The sequence below is a fragment of the Pan troglodytes genome, chromosome 1 (assembly GCF_028858775.2).
Source record: "Pan troglodytes isolate AG18354 chromosome 1, NHGRI_mPanTro3-v2.0_pri, whole genome shotgun sequence".
Classification (NCBI taxonomy): domain Eukaryota; kingdom Metazoa; phylum Chordata; class Mammalia; order Primates; family Hominidae; genus Pan; species Pan troglodytes.
In genome coordinates this window covers 181,132,228-181,153,211 of record NC_072398.2, presented here as the reverse complement: position 1 = coordinate 181,153,211, position 20,984 = coordinate 181,132,228, and the positions used below count along the sequence as shown (strand labels likewise).

Below are 20,984 nucleotides of genomic sequence, written 5' to 3'. Positions count from 1 at the left end.
ACCTAAAACTATAAAAATACTATAAGAAAAACTATGGAAACCTCTTTTGGACATTGGTCTAGGCAAATAATTCATGACTAAGGCCTCAAAAGTATAAGCAACAAAAACAAAAATAGATCTATGGGACTTAATTAAACTAAAAAGCTTCCACACAGCAAAAGAAATAATCAACACAATGAACAGACAACATGCAGAATTGGGAGAAAATATCTGCAAACTATACATCGGACAGGGGACTAATATCCAAATTTTATCCAATTTTTACAAAAATGTCACAAAAAAGTGGATATCCAAATATCCAAAATTTATAAGGAACTCAAACAACAACCACAACAAAATCAATAACCCCATTAAAATAAGCAAAGGACATGAATAAATATTTTTTAAAAAAAGAACATTACAAATGGCAAATAAACTTGTTTTTTTTTTTTTTTTTTTTGAGATGGAGTCTCGCTCTGTCACCCAGGCTGGAGTGCAGTGGCGCAATCTCGGCTCACTGCAGGCTCCACCTGCCAGGTTCATGCCATTCTCCTGCCTCAGCCTCCCGAGTAGCTGGGACTATAGGCGCCCGCCACCTCGCCCGGCTAATTTTTTGTATTTTTAGTACAGACGGGGTTTCACCATGTTAGCCAGGATGGTCTCAATCTCCTGACCTCGTGATCTGCCCGCCTGGGCCTCCCAAATTGCTGGGATTACAGGCGTGAGCCACCATGCCTGGCCCAAACATATTTTTAAAATGTTCAACATCATTAAGCATCACAGAAATGCAATTAAAACTACAATGAGATATCATCTTATACCAGTCAGAATGACTATTATTAAAAAGCAAAAATATAATAGATGTTGTTGACGATGCAGAGACAAGAGAATGCTTATCAACTGTTGGTGGGAATGTAAATTAGCACAACCTCTATGGAAAACAGTATGGAGATTTTTCTAAGAACTAAAAATAGAACTACCATTCAATACCATTCAATTCAAAGATATTTTTCTAAGAACTAAAAATAGAACTACCATTCAATCCAGTAATCCCACTACTGGGTATCTGCTCAAAGAAAAAGAAGTCATTACGTAAAAAAGTTACTTGCACTCCAATGTTTATTACAATACTATTCACAATAGCAAAGATGTGGAATCAGCCTAAATGTCACTCAATGCAGGATTGCATAAAGAACATGTGATATACAATGGAATACTATTCATCCATAAAAAGAATTAAATCATATCTTTTGCAGCAACATGGATGGAACTGGAGGCCATTATCCTAAGTGAAACAACTCAAAAGCAGAAAGTCAATACACATGTTCTCATTTATAAGTGAGAGCTAAATAATATGTATACATATAGAACGTGGAATAATAGCCCCTTGAGACTCAGAAGGTTAGGAGGGGTCAGGGAATGAGAGATGAGAAATTATTTAGTCGGTACAATGTATATTATTTGGGTAATGGTTACACTAAAAGCCCAAACTTTACCACTATGCAATATATCAATGTATCAAAACTGTATTTCTACCCCTTAAATTTATTCAAATAAAAAACTTTAGGTGCTAATGATGTTATATCCAACAGCAGAAAGTCCATGGCATGAAATGTTTATAGAGATATGCAAAATAACTGCACTAGATATTCCTAATCAATCACTTTAAAGAAGCAAGGATCTATGTGACTTTGTGTACGATACTATCAAACATTTTTGAAAATTTAATGACATTGGCTGGCTACTCCCAATGTTACTGGACAACATGGTTAAAAAAAGGTGGGGGGATGAGTTCAGGGATTCAAACTCCCAGCATAAACACCTAATAAATAACCTAAGAGCTTCTGTGTGTACCCTGAAGGAGACCTTTACTTTCTGTGGCTGCAAGGCTGAAATTGCTGAAGATCAAACGTAGAACCTCATTCTGTGACTTAATGAATTACAAGGCAAGTTAAACACCAGCCTGGCAGAGTGCATATGTTAACATGAGGGCATTGATTTGGAAACACGGGATTGTGAAAGTCAGGATGTGGATGTGTGGGAAGGCCCTCCAGGGTCATTGACACTCTAAATTCTGATGAGTCTTCTTTGCCCTAAATAATATTTACCCTTTCTAAGATGTCCTCATTCATCTAATTTATTATTATTATTATTATGTATATTCTGGTAAGAAAGCTCACATTTTTAAACAAAGTATACATGCACACACACACACACACACACACACACACATACATACATACATTAAGATGGATAGTAGGTATCATCCCTCAATAAAATGTAAGAAAACTGGCTCCTTTGTCAAGCCAAGATTTGAACCACAGCCTGAACCAAAGTCTGTCCACTTAACCACTCTACTGCAAGTCTCATGTATTACTAGCATAGATCTAATTGATACAACCAATTGTTCATAAATTGTTGGGAAAATATGCATTACTTATTTGGTGATTACATGGTAAGATTGAACAATTTCTTTTACTGAGTTTTTTTGTAAAGGATGGAAGAAGACTGCAGTGGGGTTAAAGAAAAGATGTTATGAGAAAGGAATCTGAATTATTGCAGGCTGTATGTAAATCAAGACATTTAATCTTTTAAATGAGGATAATCTTTATTCCCACAGAGGTGTAATTATTGTAAAGGGTCCTTATGTCTTTAACATAAGAAAGAATCAAAGATATTATGTAGGCATCAAGTACATACAAGACAAAGCACTAGTACAAGATTTATAGAAAATAAAAAGCCATTGTTCTTAATTATGCGGACAGTGTTCACGTCTGGTTGGAAGTACAATACTACAATACTGCGTAATGACTGAATCATGTCCTCTCAAAATTCCTAAGTTGAAGTCCTAGCATCTTTATAGAGGTAATCAAGTTAAAATAAGGTCATTAAAGTAGTTCCCAATCCATTGTGACTGACATTTTTGTAAAAAGTGGAAATTTGGATATAGACATACAGGGAGAACACCATGTGCAGATGAAGGCAGAGATTAGAGTGATGCTTCTATAAGCCAAGGAACACCAAAGATTGCTAACAACCTGTAGGAAGCTAGGGGGAGAAACATGGAACAGATTCTTCCTCATAATTCTTAGGGGGAACCAATCCTGCTAATCTCAGACTTCTAATCTCCAGGACTGTGAGACAATACATTTCTGTTTTATAATCCACTCAGTTTGTGGTACTTTGTGACAAACTGAGTACTGTGAAAGTAAGAAACAATAAATATCTGTTGTTTAACCCACTTTGTAGTACTTTGTTATATCAGCCTTATCAAACCTATACAATATGACATAATCAAAGAGCAACACCCTGCATAAACAAATTTTCAATTGTTTGGTATAAACAACCAATGTTTTTAAGGTTCAGAAAAAACTATTATATAACTGATATTGGTATGTCCCTTCAGCCACACATACACATACATATGCACACACATGCATACACATTATTCAGAACCAATGAAAATTAATAATTATTTGTAAAATAAAATTATGTTTACCTTTCTCACTAATATTTTCAACATATTCTGAGTCTCTACTGTGTGACAATTAGAGCATGAGGCTCAGAACATCAAGGGCTAAAGAAGATCTAGTCCCTACTGGATGAAAATACACAATCAAGTCCTCATCTCCACTATCAGAACACCCACAGCATTTGCCAATTACGAGGAAATTTTACCTCTGCTCTTTAGTTTGTATTCAATTAAATCTGCTATCTAATTGTTTTATAGGGAAGCCTCTTCTCCCCCTAAAACTAAGTTCTACTGTAAGCATGTCATACAGAACTAGATAGATATTATTCAATAAATCATAATTGATAATACAGTCAAACATGAGGGTTTTATTCCAAAAAAATTATATCTTGGAAAGTAGTTTCTAAAATATAAGCTACTATGTAAGCATTTGTTAATATTACCATCAATTATATTTTAATCATTTATAACATCAAAAATTTGATATTCCCAAGTTAGTTCCTTCAAAATTTTTTCCCATAAAACTTGTCCCATTATTGTGAAATATTAAATGAGTTGAATTGCACTGAAAGGTCACATAAAATTCAATTCTGAAAAAAGAAATGCCTTACCAGACAAACTTAAAAGGAAAAGCCTTTAATATACTTACCACTTTCAAAGCAAGCATCAAAGATAAGATGTCCTTTCTTGGGCTGTCCACAATAGCCAGTTGGAAGCACTATATATTTGCTCACATTCCCTCCAATGGCATCATCATTTCCCATATCATTGCCTATTTAAAAAAATTGAAATAAAAGTCAAAGTATATTCAGCAATTGAAGTCTAGTCAGATTTTTACTGTTAATTACCCCTTCCCTAGTCACCAAGTGTTAACCCAAGCAAAAAGAAGTTAACATCACATTGTGGTACAGTGAAAAAAGGCTACATTTTGAAACAAAATGATATAGGGTCAAATTTCAACTCAAATACCTGCTAATTCTCTATGCCCCAAAGCAATCAACCTAGTATCTTTACACTTCAGTTCCTCTCATCCATAAAATGTGAACAGTAAACTCATCTTCCAAAGTTGTATTAGAATTGTATATAAACTATATCTACTATCATTATCAAAATCCAAGAGATATTCATTAAATTGCATCAACCATTTAATATATAAATAATTCACATGATTTGTCATAAACATATATTCAATTGTTTAAATTTGAATAAAGCAGTCATTCTATAAATAGCATTATGACTTCCAGATGCTCCACCAGAAACAATTTGAGAAACACTGAATTAGCATAGAAGTTCTATTTCCTAACAGGAACTTTAATTTTTAAAAGTTTTTGAAGTTTCACTTTCACCTAAGATGTAGAAAAATGGAAAGAGCATCCCTTCTACCCTAACAACAACAAATATCTCAATTAAGTACAAAATTATAACTTTCCCAAATCTATAAGAGAGCTGAGTTTGAAGAGCAGCTAAATAATCCAATATCGAAGGAAAGTCAAGCCTCACCAAAAAGAGTATGGGAAGCAAGCAGTGACTCCTTCATGGCAGAGCACAAGAAGAAGTAATGCTGGGTCCCATACAAATGAGTACGAAAGCTAAGCTAATTTTTAAATATTATTAAACATCAAATAAGGAAATATGAGAGTGTGGAACTACTGAGTCATAGACACACAGGGAATTCACGTTCATTTGAAGACTCTGCTGTACAGGTCTCTACCAGATATTCAGAAGGAAGATTACAGGCAGGTAGGTAGACCAGAAAATGTTTTCCTTTGTGGTACAGGCCTAGAGAAGGGGAGAGACTTCTGTAATAGGAAAGGCATGAAGTCTCTTATGGGAAAAACAGCTTTACACGACTAGGGGAGAAATAACGAACTTATCACCTGAGTGCAAAAGTGAGAGGAAGAGGAACAATAAAAGAAAAATCCTCTACACCTGAAGGAGGAGCAGGAAACATTCCCAGAGAATATTATAAATATTATTCATCACTATAAATGGATATACCTCTTTCCAGGTCATTTGTGTAGGGGCTTGTGTCAACCTAGTCTGGAAATAAACTAGGTTTGAGTTTCACTGTTGCTATGGTCATCTTAAATACTCAATCACCCCAGCCAGCCCCTTCCCTCAAAAATAAAATAGCACTAGAATAATTTGAAGCTAATTGGAAACTGAAGATAACCATAGCAACAAAGAAACTCAAACACACTTGAACTCCAAGCTAGGTTGACACAAGCCCCCACCCAAATGAGGTGGAAAGAGATATCCATTTATAGTAACAAATAATATTTGTAAGTACTGTAAATACTATAAAACAGTAGTATTCTCTACTCTTCTGGTATTCAATAAAAAATTGTGAGACATAGCCAAAATATCAAGAAAAAACAACCTACTGTCTAGGGATAAAATGATACACAGGGCCAGACACAGAAATGACCAGATACTGGAATTATCAGACAATGATTTTTAAATAAAGCTTAATATGTTAAAGGCTGTAGTGGAAAATGAGAACAAAATTCATGAAGAAATGGGAAATTTCATCAGTAAGACAGAAACCACAGTAATAATACAAAAGGAAATGATAAAACCAAAAATCACAGTAATAGAGATGAAGAATGCCTTTAATGCATTCATCAGTACACTTGGGACAGCTGAAAAATAAATCAGTAAACTTTAGATCAATAAAAATATTCTAAACATAAATGCAAAGGGAAACAGGAAAGGCAAAAGGGAAAAAACAGCAGAGCATCCAAGAGCTGTGGAACAATATCAACCAATCTAAAATATATGTATAATTGGGATTCCCAAGGATATGAGAGTAAGAATGAAGCAGAAAGATACCTGAAGATATAACACCTGAGAATTTTCCAAAATTAATGAAAGATATTGAGGTACAAATCCAAACAGTAACTAGGAGAATAAATATATTATTAAAAATTATGTTATATTTAAAGAGATAAATCACATACAAATGACCTAAGATAAAAATACATATTTCTCTTTGAAATATATAAACTGTGCAAACCAAAAGTCAAGGTAATGATATATTGAAATTACTGGGAAAAAGTCAACGTAAAATTTTATACCAACTGAAAATATCTTTCAAAGATGAAGTACAAACTAAAGGTATTTTAAGAAAAATAAAAGCTGAGATAATTTATTATCAACAGTCCTGTGTTGTAAGAAATGCCAACAATAGTTCTTCAGGCAGAAGGGAAATAATACCAGATATAAACTAAGATCCACACAAAGAAATTAAGAGCTCCAGAAATGATATAAATAAAGGTAAATATAAATGTTCTTATTTTCAATCACTCTAAAAGATAAATCACTATAGAAAAAATAGCAATGTATTGTCTGTTTATGCCATATGGAAAAGTAAAATATATTACAAAAATTGCACAAAAGATAGAAGAAGATGGATGACTATAGGTGCCTGACACTTGCCTCATTCACAAGGAAGGGGCAAGTGTCAGGCCCCTCTAAAACAAGTAGACAACCACACATCAAATAAAGTGCCTAAGTGAGAACATTGGAATTCAGCAGGGAAGTGACAGGGACCATCTGAGGCATGAAAGGAGAGAGAAGTGAAGCAACTGGCCCATCCATGATTGTCTCAGATCCAAAAGAAGTTCCCCACTGCAAAGGAAAGGTAAGTAAAAGATCCCCAGTGCTGCACATTCCCATCACAGATGCCTGCAATAGCCACAGGAGACTCTAGCATAGAAAGTCATCTGGAGTCCATTGCAATTGCATTGTTCTACAGAGGAAATTCACACTCTGTTCTACTCACCCCCCTGAAGCCTAAGCAGGTGCAACATGGCGCCATTTTGAGAACTAATCCCCCATCAGACTACCTCTTACCCTGGGGCCCAGCTGCCCCTGCACCTCCACATCCCTGGAGCCCCAAGGACATCCTCCCACATCCAACCAGAGGGCTGCAGCATTATGATGCCTGCTGGACCCAGCAATACATCTGGACCCCCAGCACTGTAGCCATATAGTGCCCTAAATCCCCTAAAATAGACAGTATAGCACACCAGGGAGGCTACCCACAGGACAAAGGAAGCCAAAATGCACAGTTCCCAGAGCCTGAAAACCATCTTCCCTGGGACACTGCCATAAACAGAAACAACACTCCTCCAGTTGAAGGGCCACTGCAAACCTGAATGCACCATCAGAGAGCTTGAGAACAAGCCTGCCTATGTATGTCACCCAGTTTTATAGATGGTTGGCATTTCCCCAACTGGCACTCATTTTCTCTCCTGCTGCACTGTGAAGAGGTGCTTTTTGCCATAATTGTAAGTTTCCTAAGGCCTCCCCAGCCATGTGGAACAGTGAGTCAATTAAACCTCTTTTCTTTAGAAATCACCCAGTCTGGGGTATTTCTTCCTAGCAGCATGAGAATGAACTAACACAAATACAAACAAAAAGGTTATTATGTAATGATAAAGAGATCAATTCAGTAAGATGATATAACAAATATATATATATGCCCCCAACACCAGAACATCCAGATATATAAAGCAAATATTATTAAAGCTAAAGAGAGAAATAAACCCCAATACAATCATAGTGGGAAACTTCAAAACCCCCACATTCAGCATTGGACACATCATATAGAAAGCAAATCAACAAATTATCTGCACTATAGACCAAATGGACATAACAGACATTTACAGAACATTTCATCCAAAAGCTGCAGAATACACATTCTTCTTATCAGCACATGGAACAGTTTCATGGATAGATCATATGTTCGGTCACAAAACAAGTCTCAAGAAATTTCAAAAAATCAAAATCATATCAAATATCTTGTCAGACCACAATGGGATAAAACTGGAAATGAATAACAAGAGGATCTCTGCAGACTGTAAAAATAGACAGCAATTAAACAACATGCTCCTGTATTACCATTGGATCAATGAAAAAAATTAAGAAGAAAAATTTAAAAATTTATTGAAGCAAATGAAAAAGCAAACACAACATACAAAAACCTACGTGATAAAGCAAAAGCAGTGCTAAGGATATTTCACAACAATAAATTACTACATCAATAAAGCAGAAAGATTTTAACAATGTAATGCTGCACATCAAGAAAATAGAAAAGCACAAATAAACCAAATGCAAAATAAGTAGAAGAAAAGAAATAATAAAGATCAAAGTAGAACTAAGCAAAATAGAATCTAAAAAAATACAAAGGATAAGCAGAATTAAAAGGTGGTTTTTTGAAAAGATAAAATCGATAAACTGCTAGCTAGCTAAACGATACAAAGAGAGAAGACTCAAATAAATAAAATCAGAAATAAAAAAAGACATTACAACTGATACCATAGAAATACAAAGGACCACTAGAGACTATTATGAACAACCATGTGCTATCAAATTGGAAAACCAAGAGAAAAATGTATAAATTTGTGAATACATATAACCTATAAAGACTGAACCAGAAATAAATAGAAAACCTGAACAGATTAATAATGAGTAGTAAGATTGAATGAGTAATTTTAAAAACTTCCCAATGAAGAAAGCACAGGAACAAATGGCTGTACTTCTGAAATCTACCAAACTTTTTAAAAAGAACCAATATCAATTCTCAAACTATTCCAAAAAGTGAAAGAGAATTCTTTCTAACTCATTCTATAAAAACAGCATTACCTTGATACTAATACCAGAGAAGGAAACAACAAGAAACAATAAGCCAATTTCTCTAATGAACATAGAATCAAAAATTATCAACAAAATATTAGCTAACTGAATCCAACAGCACATCAAAAAGGATATACACCATGCTCAAGTGGAATGTATCCCAGGGATACAAGGACGGTTCAACATACAAAAATCAATAAATGTGATATAACACATCAACAGAATGAAGGACAAAAACTGTATGATCACCTTAATAGATAAAGAAAATGCACTCCATAAAATTCATCATCATCCCTTCATGTAAGTGCTCTTAACAAATTAGCTACAGAAAGAACATATCTCAACACAATAAAGGCAATATATGACAAACCCACTGTAACATCATACTGAATACGAAAAATCTCAAAGTATTTCCTCTAAGAACAGAACAAGACAAGGATGCCTACTTTCACTTCTCTTACTCAACATGGTACTGGATGTTCTAGCCAGAGCAATTAGGCAAGAGGGGAAAAGAGAAATCCAAATGGGAAAAAAGGAAGCCAAATTATCCTTGTTCATAGATGACATGATCTTTTATTTAGAAAAACCTAAGCTTCTGTCAAAAAAAAAAACTGTTGAAACTGATAAATTATTAAGTAAAGTTTCAAGATACAAATTCAACCTATGTAAATCATAACTATTTCTATACATGAATAGTGAACAACCTGAAAAAAAAATCAAGAAGTCAATCCCACTTACAATAGCTACAAAAAATTGAAATGCCTAGAAATAAATTTAACCAACGGGCTGGAAGACTGCAATGAAAATTCCAAAACACTGATGAATATAAAAATAAAACATGAACAAATAAAACAACCTCCCATGCTCATGGATTAGAAGAATAGCATTGTTAAAATGACCATACCACCCAAAGCAATCTACAGAGCCAATGTAATCCCTTTCAAAATACAATGACTTTCTTCACAGAAATAGAGAAAATAATCCTAAAATTGACATGGAAACACAAATACCCCAAATAGCCAATAACATTGAGCAAACAGAACAAACATGGAGTCATCACACTACCATACTTCATATGCCAAAACAAAAAGCCATAATAGTCAAAATAACACAGTGTTAGTAAATAAACAGATACATAGACCCATGGAAGAGAATAAAAAACCAAAAAGTAATTTCATGTATTTACAGACAAATAATTTTTAACAAATGCACATAGAGAACATACACTGGGGAAAGGACAGTCTCTTTAATAAATGGTGCTGTGAAAACTGAATATCCACATGCAGAAGAATGAAACTAGACCCCATCTCTCACCATATACAAAAATCAACTCAATGTGAATTATGGACTTAAATATAAGAACTGAAACTGTAAAACTATTAGAAGAAACACTTCAGGAGATTGGTCTAGGCAAAGATTTAATGGCTAAGACATCAAAAGCACAGGCAACAGAAACAAAAATAGACCAATAGGACTAATTGAACTAAAAAGCTTCTGCACAGTAAAGGAAACAATCAACAAAATGATTAGACAATCTTTAGAATAAAAGAAAATATTTGCAAATTATTTACCCAAAGGGACTAACTCTCTAGAATATACAAAGAACTCAAAAAACTCAACAATAACAAAAAAATAAAATATCCTCATTAAAAAGTGGACAGCAGAAATGACCAGATATTTCTCAAAAGGAGACATACAAATGTCCCCAAAACATATGAAAAAATGCTCAACATCACTAATCATCAAGGAAAGGCACACCAAACCACAATGAGATACCATCTCACCCCAGCAGAATGACTACTATGAAAAGGATAAAAAATAGCAAATGCAGGAGAGGAAGAAAAGAAAAGGCAATTCTTGTATACCATTACAAGAAATAGTGGAAATGTAAATTAGTACATTAGTACATAGACACGATGGAGCACAGTATAAAAGTTGCCTAAATATCTAAAAATAAAAGTACCATACAATCCAGCAATTCCAGTACAGGATATTTATCTAAAGGAAACAAAATCAATGATATATTTATATATCTAACAGACAGATTACCATATTGGTTAAAACAGGAAAATCCAATGATATACTATTTATAGAAAATTGTTTAAATATTATATAAAGTCATGAATAGATTATAAGAAAAAGGATTGAAAGGACCATGCAAACAATAATAAAAAGAGAGCTCGAGAGGCTATATTAAAATAAGAGAATGTAGACTTAAGAACAAGAACTAAAACTAGGACTAAAGACCACCATCAAATAGTGATAAAGGAGTCAGCTCACCAAGACCAATAATCCTAAAAGTGTACGCACCTAACACCACCACTTGAAAATGCATGAAAAAGGCCAGGCAAGGTGCCTCACACTTGTAATCCCAGCACTTTGGGAGGCTGAGGCGGCAGATCACCTGAAGTCAGGAGTTCAAGACCAGCCTGGCCAACATGACAAAACCCTGTCTCCACTAAAAATCCAAAAATTAGCACGGTGTGGTGGCAGGCGCCTATAATCCCAGCTACTTGGGAGGATGAAGCACAAGAATCACTTGAATCTGGGAGGCAGAGTTTGCAGCGAGCTGAGACTGTGCCACTGCACTCCAGCCTGGCTACAGAGTAAGACTCTATCTCAAAAGAAAAAAAAAAGAAAAAGAAAATGCACGAAAGAAACTAATAGAAATAAAAGATGAAATATACAAAACCACAATTATGTTTAACCCTTCAATACAACTATTTCAGTAATCAATAGAATTAGTTGACATATTAGCAATATCAGGAATGAAAAGGTTAACATCCCTAAAAGCCACTGGGCATTATTAAGAGGATAATGAGAGAACATTATGAACAATGTTAACTCCTAATTTTGTGAACTTAGATGAAATTACTAAGCAGATGAAGACATTAAACAAGAAGAAAACTAAAGACTGGTATTCCTTCTGAACATAGACTCAAAATTCTCAGCAAAGTATTAGCAAATCAAATCCATCAGTCTGAGGAAAGTATATCATGACCAAGCACAATTTATCTTGGGTGTGCAAGATCAGTTCAACATTCAGAAATCAATTAATGTAATTCACCATAGTGACAGATCCATAAAGAAAATCTATATGATCATCTCATCAAATGCACAAAAAAAGCATTTGACAAAATTCAAAATTCAGTAGCTACTTATTCTCAGCATATGAAGAATTAAAAGGGAATTCCTTGACATGATAAAAGGAATCTTTATATCTTTATCTTACATAATATGTAATTATGTATTTTTTAATATACTTAAATTATATTTAATTGTGAAAGACTAAAAATTACCCCCCAGTATTGTTTACTAGATAAGGATGCTCACTGTCATCACTCTTATTCAACATCATCCTAAAGTTTCTAAACGTGCAATAAACAAAGAAAAGAAATTAAAGCTGTACATACTGTCCCTATTCATACACAACAGAATTGTCTAGAGAAAAAAATCACAAAGAAGTTACTAAAAAGTTACTAGAATAAATAAGCTCAGAAAGATTAAAGGACAAAAAGTCAATAGAAGAAATCAATCATATCTCTATATAATTAGCAATAAGCAATTGTAAATTAAAAATTAAAATCAGTAATATTTATAACACCAATAAAAGTTATAAATCTAATAAACATTTGCAAAATCTGTACTCTTAAAACTAGAACCACTGATAAATTTTAAAAAGGTCTAAATAAATGGAGAAACAAACCTTGTGAATGGATTGGAAGGCTAAATGTCAAAATGTCAATTCTCCATATATCGATCTAGAGATTCAATACAATCCCAACTGAATACTCAACCAACTGGTTCTAAAATGTATATGGAAAAGCAAACAAACCAAAAAAAATCAAAGCAATTTTGGAAAAAAAACAGTGTGGGGTTGTAAAAGAGACTGAAACATAGTTTACTGGAATAAAACTAAATGCAGAAATGCAAACACTTACATGGTCAATTGATTTTCAATAAAAGTGCAAAGGCAATTCAATGTAGAGAAGAAAATATTTACTAATTGGTCATCAATAATCCACATGAGTCTGGGCTCAGTGGCTCACGCCTGTAGACCCACCACTTTGGAAGGCAGATGCAAGTGAATCGCTTCAGCCCAGAAGTTTGAGACCAGCCCGGGCAACATAGCAAAACTGCATCTCAATGAAAAATTTTAAAAGTTAGCTGGCAGTGGTGGCACATGCCACTAGTCCCAGTAACTCAGGAGGCTGAGATGGAAGAATCACCTCAGCCCAGGAGCTCGCGACTGCAGTGAGCCGTGATTGTGCCACTGCACTCCAGCCTGAGTGTCAGACAGATGCTGTCTCAAAAAAATAGTAATAAGGAGGCAGATAAAGATAAAGAAATAGAAAGCTCCATAAATTATCCCCTTCCCCAGCAAAAACAAAAAACAAAAAACAAGTTAACAACTATCTACACAGAAAAAAACACCTTCTGTAAGAACCAAAAATCAGATGAGCACTGACAATACCTGGTTTTAACTTCATATCACTGAAAGAGGCACTGAAGAGATCACAAAAACAGTCCTGAATCACCAATGCAACCCCTCCCCAACCCAGGCAGCTACAGAGTGGTGCAAAGAGCATCTCTGGCTGCTGAGAGGTGGAGAACACAGTAATTGTGACGCACTGAACTCAGTGCTGTTCTGTTAGAGCCGGGGGAAGAAAAACAGACCAAACTCAGCTGATGCCCACCCACAGAGAGAGCATTTAAATCAGCCCAGGTCCCATTGTGAGTGCCCACAAACCTTCCACCAAGGGCCAAAGTGCTCTTGGTCTCCAAGTAAACTTCAAAGGCAGTCTAGGCCATAAGAACCGCAACTTTTAGGTAAGCCTAGAGCTGAACTAGGCCAGAGACAGTGGACTGGAAGGGGCACGTGACATACTGAGATATCAGCTGGGGCAGCCAAGGAAGTGCTGGCATCACCCTTCCCCTAACCCTAGGCTGTAGAGCTTGTGGTTCCAAAAGAAACACTTCCTTCTGCTTGAAAAGAGAAAAGAAAAGAGTAGTGAGGACTTTGTCCTACATCTTGGACACCAGCTCAGCCACAGCATGATAGGGCACTGGTCAGAGTAATGAGGCCCCTGTTCCAGGCCCTAGCACCCAGATGACATTTCTAGACACACCCTGGGATTTCGTAGAGGAGCACCACCTTGATGGTCTTGGAGAACTTTTTCAAAGTTATTTCAATCTCTACGTTAAATTCATCTGATAGAATTCTGAATTCCTTCTCTCTGTTATCTTGGATTTGAGCTACCTCAACACAGTTATTTTGAATAGGTAGCCCAGAAAACAGAGAGACTCTGTATATTTATTACAAAGTAGGGGAAGAGATGAAGAGCCTCTGCCTGCTAATCCAGAGAATATACTCAGATCTTCTCCAAGACGATCAAGGTGGTACACCTCTACAACTCTGCTAGAACCACAATGTAACTGGGCTTGGGGTGCCCCCTAAAGCAGATACAGCTTAGATCACAGCACCCAAGTCCTTTTGAATATCTGAAAAGCCTTTACAAGAAGGATGGCTATAAACAAGCCCAGAAACTGAAGACTAACACTAAATACCTAACTCTTCAATGCCCAGACACCAAAAAACATCTACTAGCATCAAAACCACCCACAAAAACATGGTCTCACCAAACAAACAAATAAAACACAAGAGACCAATCCTGGAAAAATAGAGATATGTGACCTTTCAGACAGAGAATTCAAAATTGCTGTGTTGAGGTAACTCAAAGAAATCCAAGATAACACAGAGAAGGAATTCAGAATGCTATCAGATACATATAACATAGAGATTGAAATACCTTTTAAAAACTCAAGCAGAAATTCTAAAGCTGAAAATGCAATTGGCATACTGAAGAATGCATCAGGGTTCTTCAATAGCAGAACTGATCAAGCAGAAGAAAGAATTAGTGAGTTTGAAGACAGGTTATTTGATAATACATCAGGAGACAAAAAAAAACAATGAAGCATAACTACAGGATCTAGAAAATAGCCTCAAAATAGCAAATTTAAGAGATAATGGCCTTAAAGAGGAAGTAGAGAAAGAAGCAGGGTTAGAAAGTGTATTCAAAGGAATAACACCAAAGAACTTCCGAAACCTGGAGAAAGATATCAATATACAAGTACAAGAAGGTTATGGAACACCAATGAGATTTAACCCAAAGAAGGGTTACCTCAAGGCATTTAATAATCAAACTCCTAAAGATCAAGCATAAAGAAAGGACCCTAAAAGCAGCAAGAGAAAGGAAACAAATAAATACAGTGGAGCTTCAATACACCTGGCGGCAGACTTTTCAGTGGAAACCTTACAGGCCAGAAGACAGTGGCATGACATAGTCAAAGGGCTGAAAGAAAAAAGCTTTTACCCTAGAATAGTATGTCCAACAAAAATACCCTTCAAATATGGAGGATAAATAAAGACTTTCTCACACACATACAAAAAAAGCTGAGGTATTTCATCAACACCAGACCTCTCCTATAAGAAATGCTAAATGAAGTAGTTCAATCAGAAGGAGAAGGATGTTAATGAGCAATAAGTAATTACCTGAGGGTACAAAACTCAATGGTAATAGTAAGTACACAGAGAAACACAGAATATTTTAACATTATAACATAGAAAACCCAAGGAAAAATTATACTACAAAACTACAGTAAGCAAAACAGCATGGTACTGGCATAAAAACAGACACATATACCAATGGAACAAAATAGAGCACACAGAAACAAACACATGTACAGTGAACCCATTTTTGACAAAGGTGCCAAGAACATACACTCAGGAAAGGAAGTCTCTTCAATAAATGGTGCTGGGAAAACAGGATATCCATATGGAAAATGAATCTAGAACCCTATCTCTCACCATATACAAAAAATCAAATCAAAATTGGTTAAATACCTTAAGACTTCAAACTATGAAACTACTACAAAAACACATTGGAGAAAATCACCAGGACATTGGTCTGGCCAAAGATTTCTTCAGCAATATCCTACAAACATAGACAACCAAAGCAACAATGAACAAATGACATCACATACAGTTAAAAAGATTCTGCACAGCAAAGGATTCAATCAACAAAGTGAAGAGACAACCCACAGAATGTGAGAAAATATTTGTAGAAATTTCATCTGACAAATAATTAATAACAAGAATATATAAGGAGCTCAAATAACCCTATAAGAAAATTTCTAATAATCTAATCAAAATATGGGCAAAGATTTGAATAGGCATTTTGGAAAAGAAGACATAAAAATGGCAAACAGGCATATGAAAAGGTGTTCAACATCACTGATCATCAAAGAAATGAAAATCAACACTAGAATGTCTTCTCGCCTCTCTCAAAATGGCTAATATCAAAAAGACAGGCAATAACAAATGCTGGTAAGGATGTAGAGAAAAGGGAACCCTTGTATACTGTTGGTGGGAATGTACATTAGTCCAACCACCATGGAGAACAGTGTGGAGCTTTCTCTAGAAACTAAAAATAGAGCTACCATATGATCCAGCAATCCCACTGCTGGGTATATAACCCCCCAAAAAGGAAATCAGTATATCAAAGAGATATCTGCACTCCTATTTGATGCAGCACTTTGGGAAAGACCGAAGTGTTCACCAGCAGATGAATGGATAAAGAAAATGTGGTACATATACACAATGGAGTATTATCAGCCATAAAAAAAATGAGATCCTGTCATTTCCAAAAACATAGATAGAACTGGAAATCATATTAAGTGAAAAAAGCCAGGCACAGAAAGACAAACATTGCATGTTCTCATTTATTTGTGGGATCTAAAAATCAAAACAATTGAACTAATAGACAAAGAGAGTAGAAGAATGGTTACCTAAGCCTGGAAAGGATAGTCAGTGGCTGACAGGCAGGTGGATATGGTTAATGGGTACAAAAAAAACAACAGAAAGAATGAATATGACCTACTATTTGATAGCATCACAGGGTGACTATAGTCAATAATAACTTAATTGAAAGATGGCCGACTAGAAAGAGATGCAGTGGGAGGCTCCAACCAAGAGGGGAAACAGCTAGTGAATCCTGCATCGGCAACTGAGGTATCAGGCTCTCTCATTAGGAAAGACTAGGTGGTTGGCGCGAACCATGAAGAGTGAGGAAAAGCAGAGCAACAGCCCACCCAGCAGCCACACAGGGCAAGGGGAGCTCCCACCCCTAGCCAAGGGATGCAGGGAGTGTTTGTGCTACCCAACCTGGGAAGCCATGCTTTTTCCACTGATCTGTGCAACCCATGGATCAGGAGATCCCCTGATGAGCTCATGCCACCAGAGCCTTGAGCCCCATGACTGTGCAGATTCTTGGCAGTAGTTCAGCTGGAGACTGCCTAAAATTATCAAGTTCCTGGAGAAATGGGTGGCTGACATCACTGCAGCTGCCTGCTTGCTGTCATCACTGCGGCTGCCTGCTGCCTAGGATGACTGAGCTGCTGGGGCGAGGGGAGGCGGCCATCACTGCAGCTCCAGTCTGCTGTTTTCTTCTGGCAGTGCTGAGGAGGCTGGGCAAATTGGACCCAGGAGGAATACTCCACAGCTCAGCACAGCTGATGTGGCAGATCTTGACCAGACTGCCTCTTCAGGCCAGATCCAGACCCATCCTTCATCACTGGGCAGGGCCTCCCTACTGAAATGTCAGCAAGTCCAGCCAGGGGTTTATGGACAAAACTCTGATCTCCCTTGGGAATGGAGCCACTAAGGAGAGGGGCAACCACAACCTCTGTAAATCAGAGGACTTAAGTATTTCCCCCTGCTGGCTCTGAGGAATCTGGGCAGCCCAGATGAGTGAGATTCGCCCCAATGCAGATAGCCCCTCCACCAAAGAGCAGGCAGAGTTCTTCATTAAAAGGGTCCCTGATCCCGTGCCTCCTGACTGGATGAGACAGGGGTTGCCAGACACTTTATACAGGAATATTCCCTCTGGCATCAGGTCAGTGCCCCTCTGAAATGGAGCTCCTGGAGGAAGAAGCAGGCAGGCATTTTGCTATTCTGCAGCCTCCACGGTGACATATCCAGATGCAAGAGGGACCCAGGCAAATAGGGTCTGGAGCAGACCCTCAGAAAACCACAGCAGCCCTATGGGAGAGGAGCCTGACTTTTGAAAGCAAAACAAACAAACAGAAAATAAGAACAACAGCATCAACAAAAAGTCCCCATAAAAACTCCATCCAAAGTCATCATCCTCAAAGATAGAAACCAGATAAACTCAGGAAGATGAGAAAGAATCAATGAAAAAAACACTGAAAACTCAAAAAGCCAGAGTTCCTCCTCTCCTCCAAATGATCGCAACATCTCTCCAGCAAGGACAGAGAACTGGGCTGAGGCTGAGATGGATGAACTGACAGAAGTAGGCTTCAAAAGATAAGACAATGACAAACTTCACAGAGCTAAAGGAGCATGTTCTAACCCAATGCAAAGAAGCTAAGAACCATGACAAAACATTACAGGAGCTATTAATCAGAATAACCAGTTTAGAGAGGCACATAAATGACCTGAAGGAGCTGAAAAACACAACATGAGAATATAATTTTGCAACCACAAGTATCAACAACCTAACAGACCAAGCTGAGGAAAGAATTTCAAAGCTTCAAGACTATCTTGCTGAAGTAAGACAGGGAGACAAGACTAGAGAAAGAAGAATAAAAAGAAACAAGCAAAACTCTGAAAACTATGGGATTATATAAAAGGAGCAACTCTACGACTGATTGGGGTACCTGAAAGAGACAGGGAGAGTGGAACCAATTTGGAAAACATACCTCAGAATATCATCCAGGAGAACTTCCCCAACCTAGCAACACAGGCCAACATTCAAATTCAGAAAATACAGGGAGCCCCAGTAAGATATTCCACGAGAAGATCAATCCCAAGACACATAATCATCAGATTCTCCAAGGTCAAAATGAAGGAAAAAATGTTAAGGGCAGCAGGACAGAAAGGCCAAGTTGCCTAAAAAAAGGGAAGCCCATCAGACTAAAAGCAGACCTCTCAGCGGAAACCCTACAAGCCAGAAGAGAATAAGAGCCAATATTCACACTTTTTAAAAAAAGACTTTCTGGCTGGGCACGGTGGCTCACACTTGTAATCCCAGCACTTTGGGAGGCCAAGGTGGGCAGATCACCTGAGGTCAGGAGTTCGAGACCAGTCTGGTCAACATGGCAAAATTCCGTCTCTACTAAAAATGCAAATATTAGCCGGGCGTGGTGGCATGCACCTGTAATCCCAGCTACTCAGAATGCTGAGGCAGGAGAATCATGTGAACCCTGAAGGTGGAGGTTGCAATGAGCCGAGATCACGCCATTGCACTCCAGCCTGGGCAACAAGTTTGAAACTCCATCTTAAATTAAAAAAAAAAGACTTTCCAACCAAGAATTTCTTTTTTTTTTTTCCTTGTATTTGGTCACCTTGACTTCACATCATTCTCATGGCAACTCCTGGATTCGCTGTTCCTCTTATTTAACCATGTCCTCTAAAAATGTTCTTGGCGTGGGTCTCTGTGTGGTGAATCTCCTGAGGCCTTGTAAGCCTAAGGACATTTTAATCTCGTCCTTTCTGTTTATGTGAGGGTCTGGCTGGCTTTAATGTTATTTCCTTCTAGATTTTGAAAATATCAGCATCTTTCCTGTCTGTGTTGCTGCTGAAAGGCCCCAGTCAGTCCTGTCCTGCCGGGAGGTGCGGCCAGGTCTTCCCCAGAGCCTTTAGGATGCTGTCTGTGACCTTGGGTGTCACACCTAGGTGTCTGCCAGCGAGTTTTCCTGTAGTTTCTGTTCTTTGGCATCTGTGGACTCTTTTACCTGTGGCTCATCCTCTTTCCTTAATTCCAGGAAACTAATTTTCATGATTTCTATACATATTTCCTCTTTCCACTCTTACTATAACTTCCTTTTGGGCTTTATATATATATATATATATATATATATATATATTTGTTTATTATACTTTAAGTTCTAGGGTACATGTGCACAACATGCAGGTTTGTTACATATGTATACATGTGCCATGTTGGTGTGCTGCACCCATTAACTCGTCATTTACATTAGGTATATCTCCCAATGCTATCCCTTCCCCCTCCCCCCACCCCACAACAGGCCCCGGTGTGTAATGTTCCCCTTCCTGTGTCCAAGTGTTCTTATTGTTCAATTCCCACCTATGAGTGAGAACATGTGGTGTTTCCAACCAAGAATTTCATATCTGGCCAAACTAAGCTTCATAAACGAAGGAGAAATAAAATCATTTTCAGCAAGCAAATGCTGAAGGAATTCATTGCCACCAGGTCTGCCTTGCAAGAGGTCCTGAAGGAAGCACTAAATATGGAAAGAAAATACCATTACCAGCCACTACAAAAACACACTGAAGTACAAAAACCAATAACATTATGAAACAACTACATAAATAAGTCTGCAAAATAACCAACTAGCATCATGATGACAGGATCAAATTCACACATAGCAATATTAACCTTAAATGTAAGTGGGCTAAATGCCCCAATTAAAAGACACAGAATGGCAAGCTGGATAGACTCAAGACTCTTTGGTGTGCTGTATTCAAGAGACCCAATAATAGACAAACAGAGAGCCAAATCATGAGTGAACTCCCATTCACAATTGCTACAAAGAGAATAAAATACCTAGGAATACAACTTCCAAGGGATGTGAAGGACCTCTTCAAGGAGAACTACAAACCACTGCTCAAGGAAATAAGAGGGGATACAAAAAAAAGGAAAAACATTTCATCCTCATGGATAGGAAGAATCAGTACCATGGAAATGAACATACTGCCCAAAGTAATTTATAGATTCAGTGCTATTCCCATTAAAACTACCATTAACATTCTTCACATAATTAGAAAAAAACTACTTTAAAATTCACATGG

General features: G+C 37.0%; 1 protein-coding gene across 9 annotated transcripts in view; it reads right to left on the bottom strand.

The window, feature by feature from the left end:
• The window catches only part of AGBL4 (AGBL carboxypeptidase 4), a 1,457,272-nt gene that overhangs the window by 1,305,900 nt on the left and 130,388 nt on the right, over positions 1 to 20,984 (bottom strand). For all 9 annotated transcript variants that reach the window (XM_054666739.2, XM_054666701.2, XM_009457345.5 and 6 more), the window contains exon 2: positions 4,101 to 4,223. In XM_054666739.2, the coding sequence (XP_054522714.1) occupies positions 4,101 to 4,223 (123 nt within the window). The remainder of the gene's footprint in view (positions 1 to 4,100; positions 4,224 to 20,984) is intronic.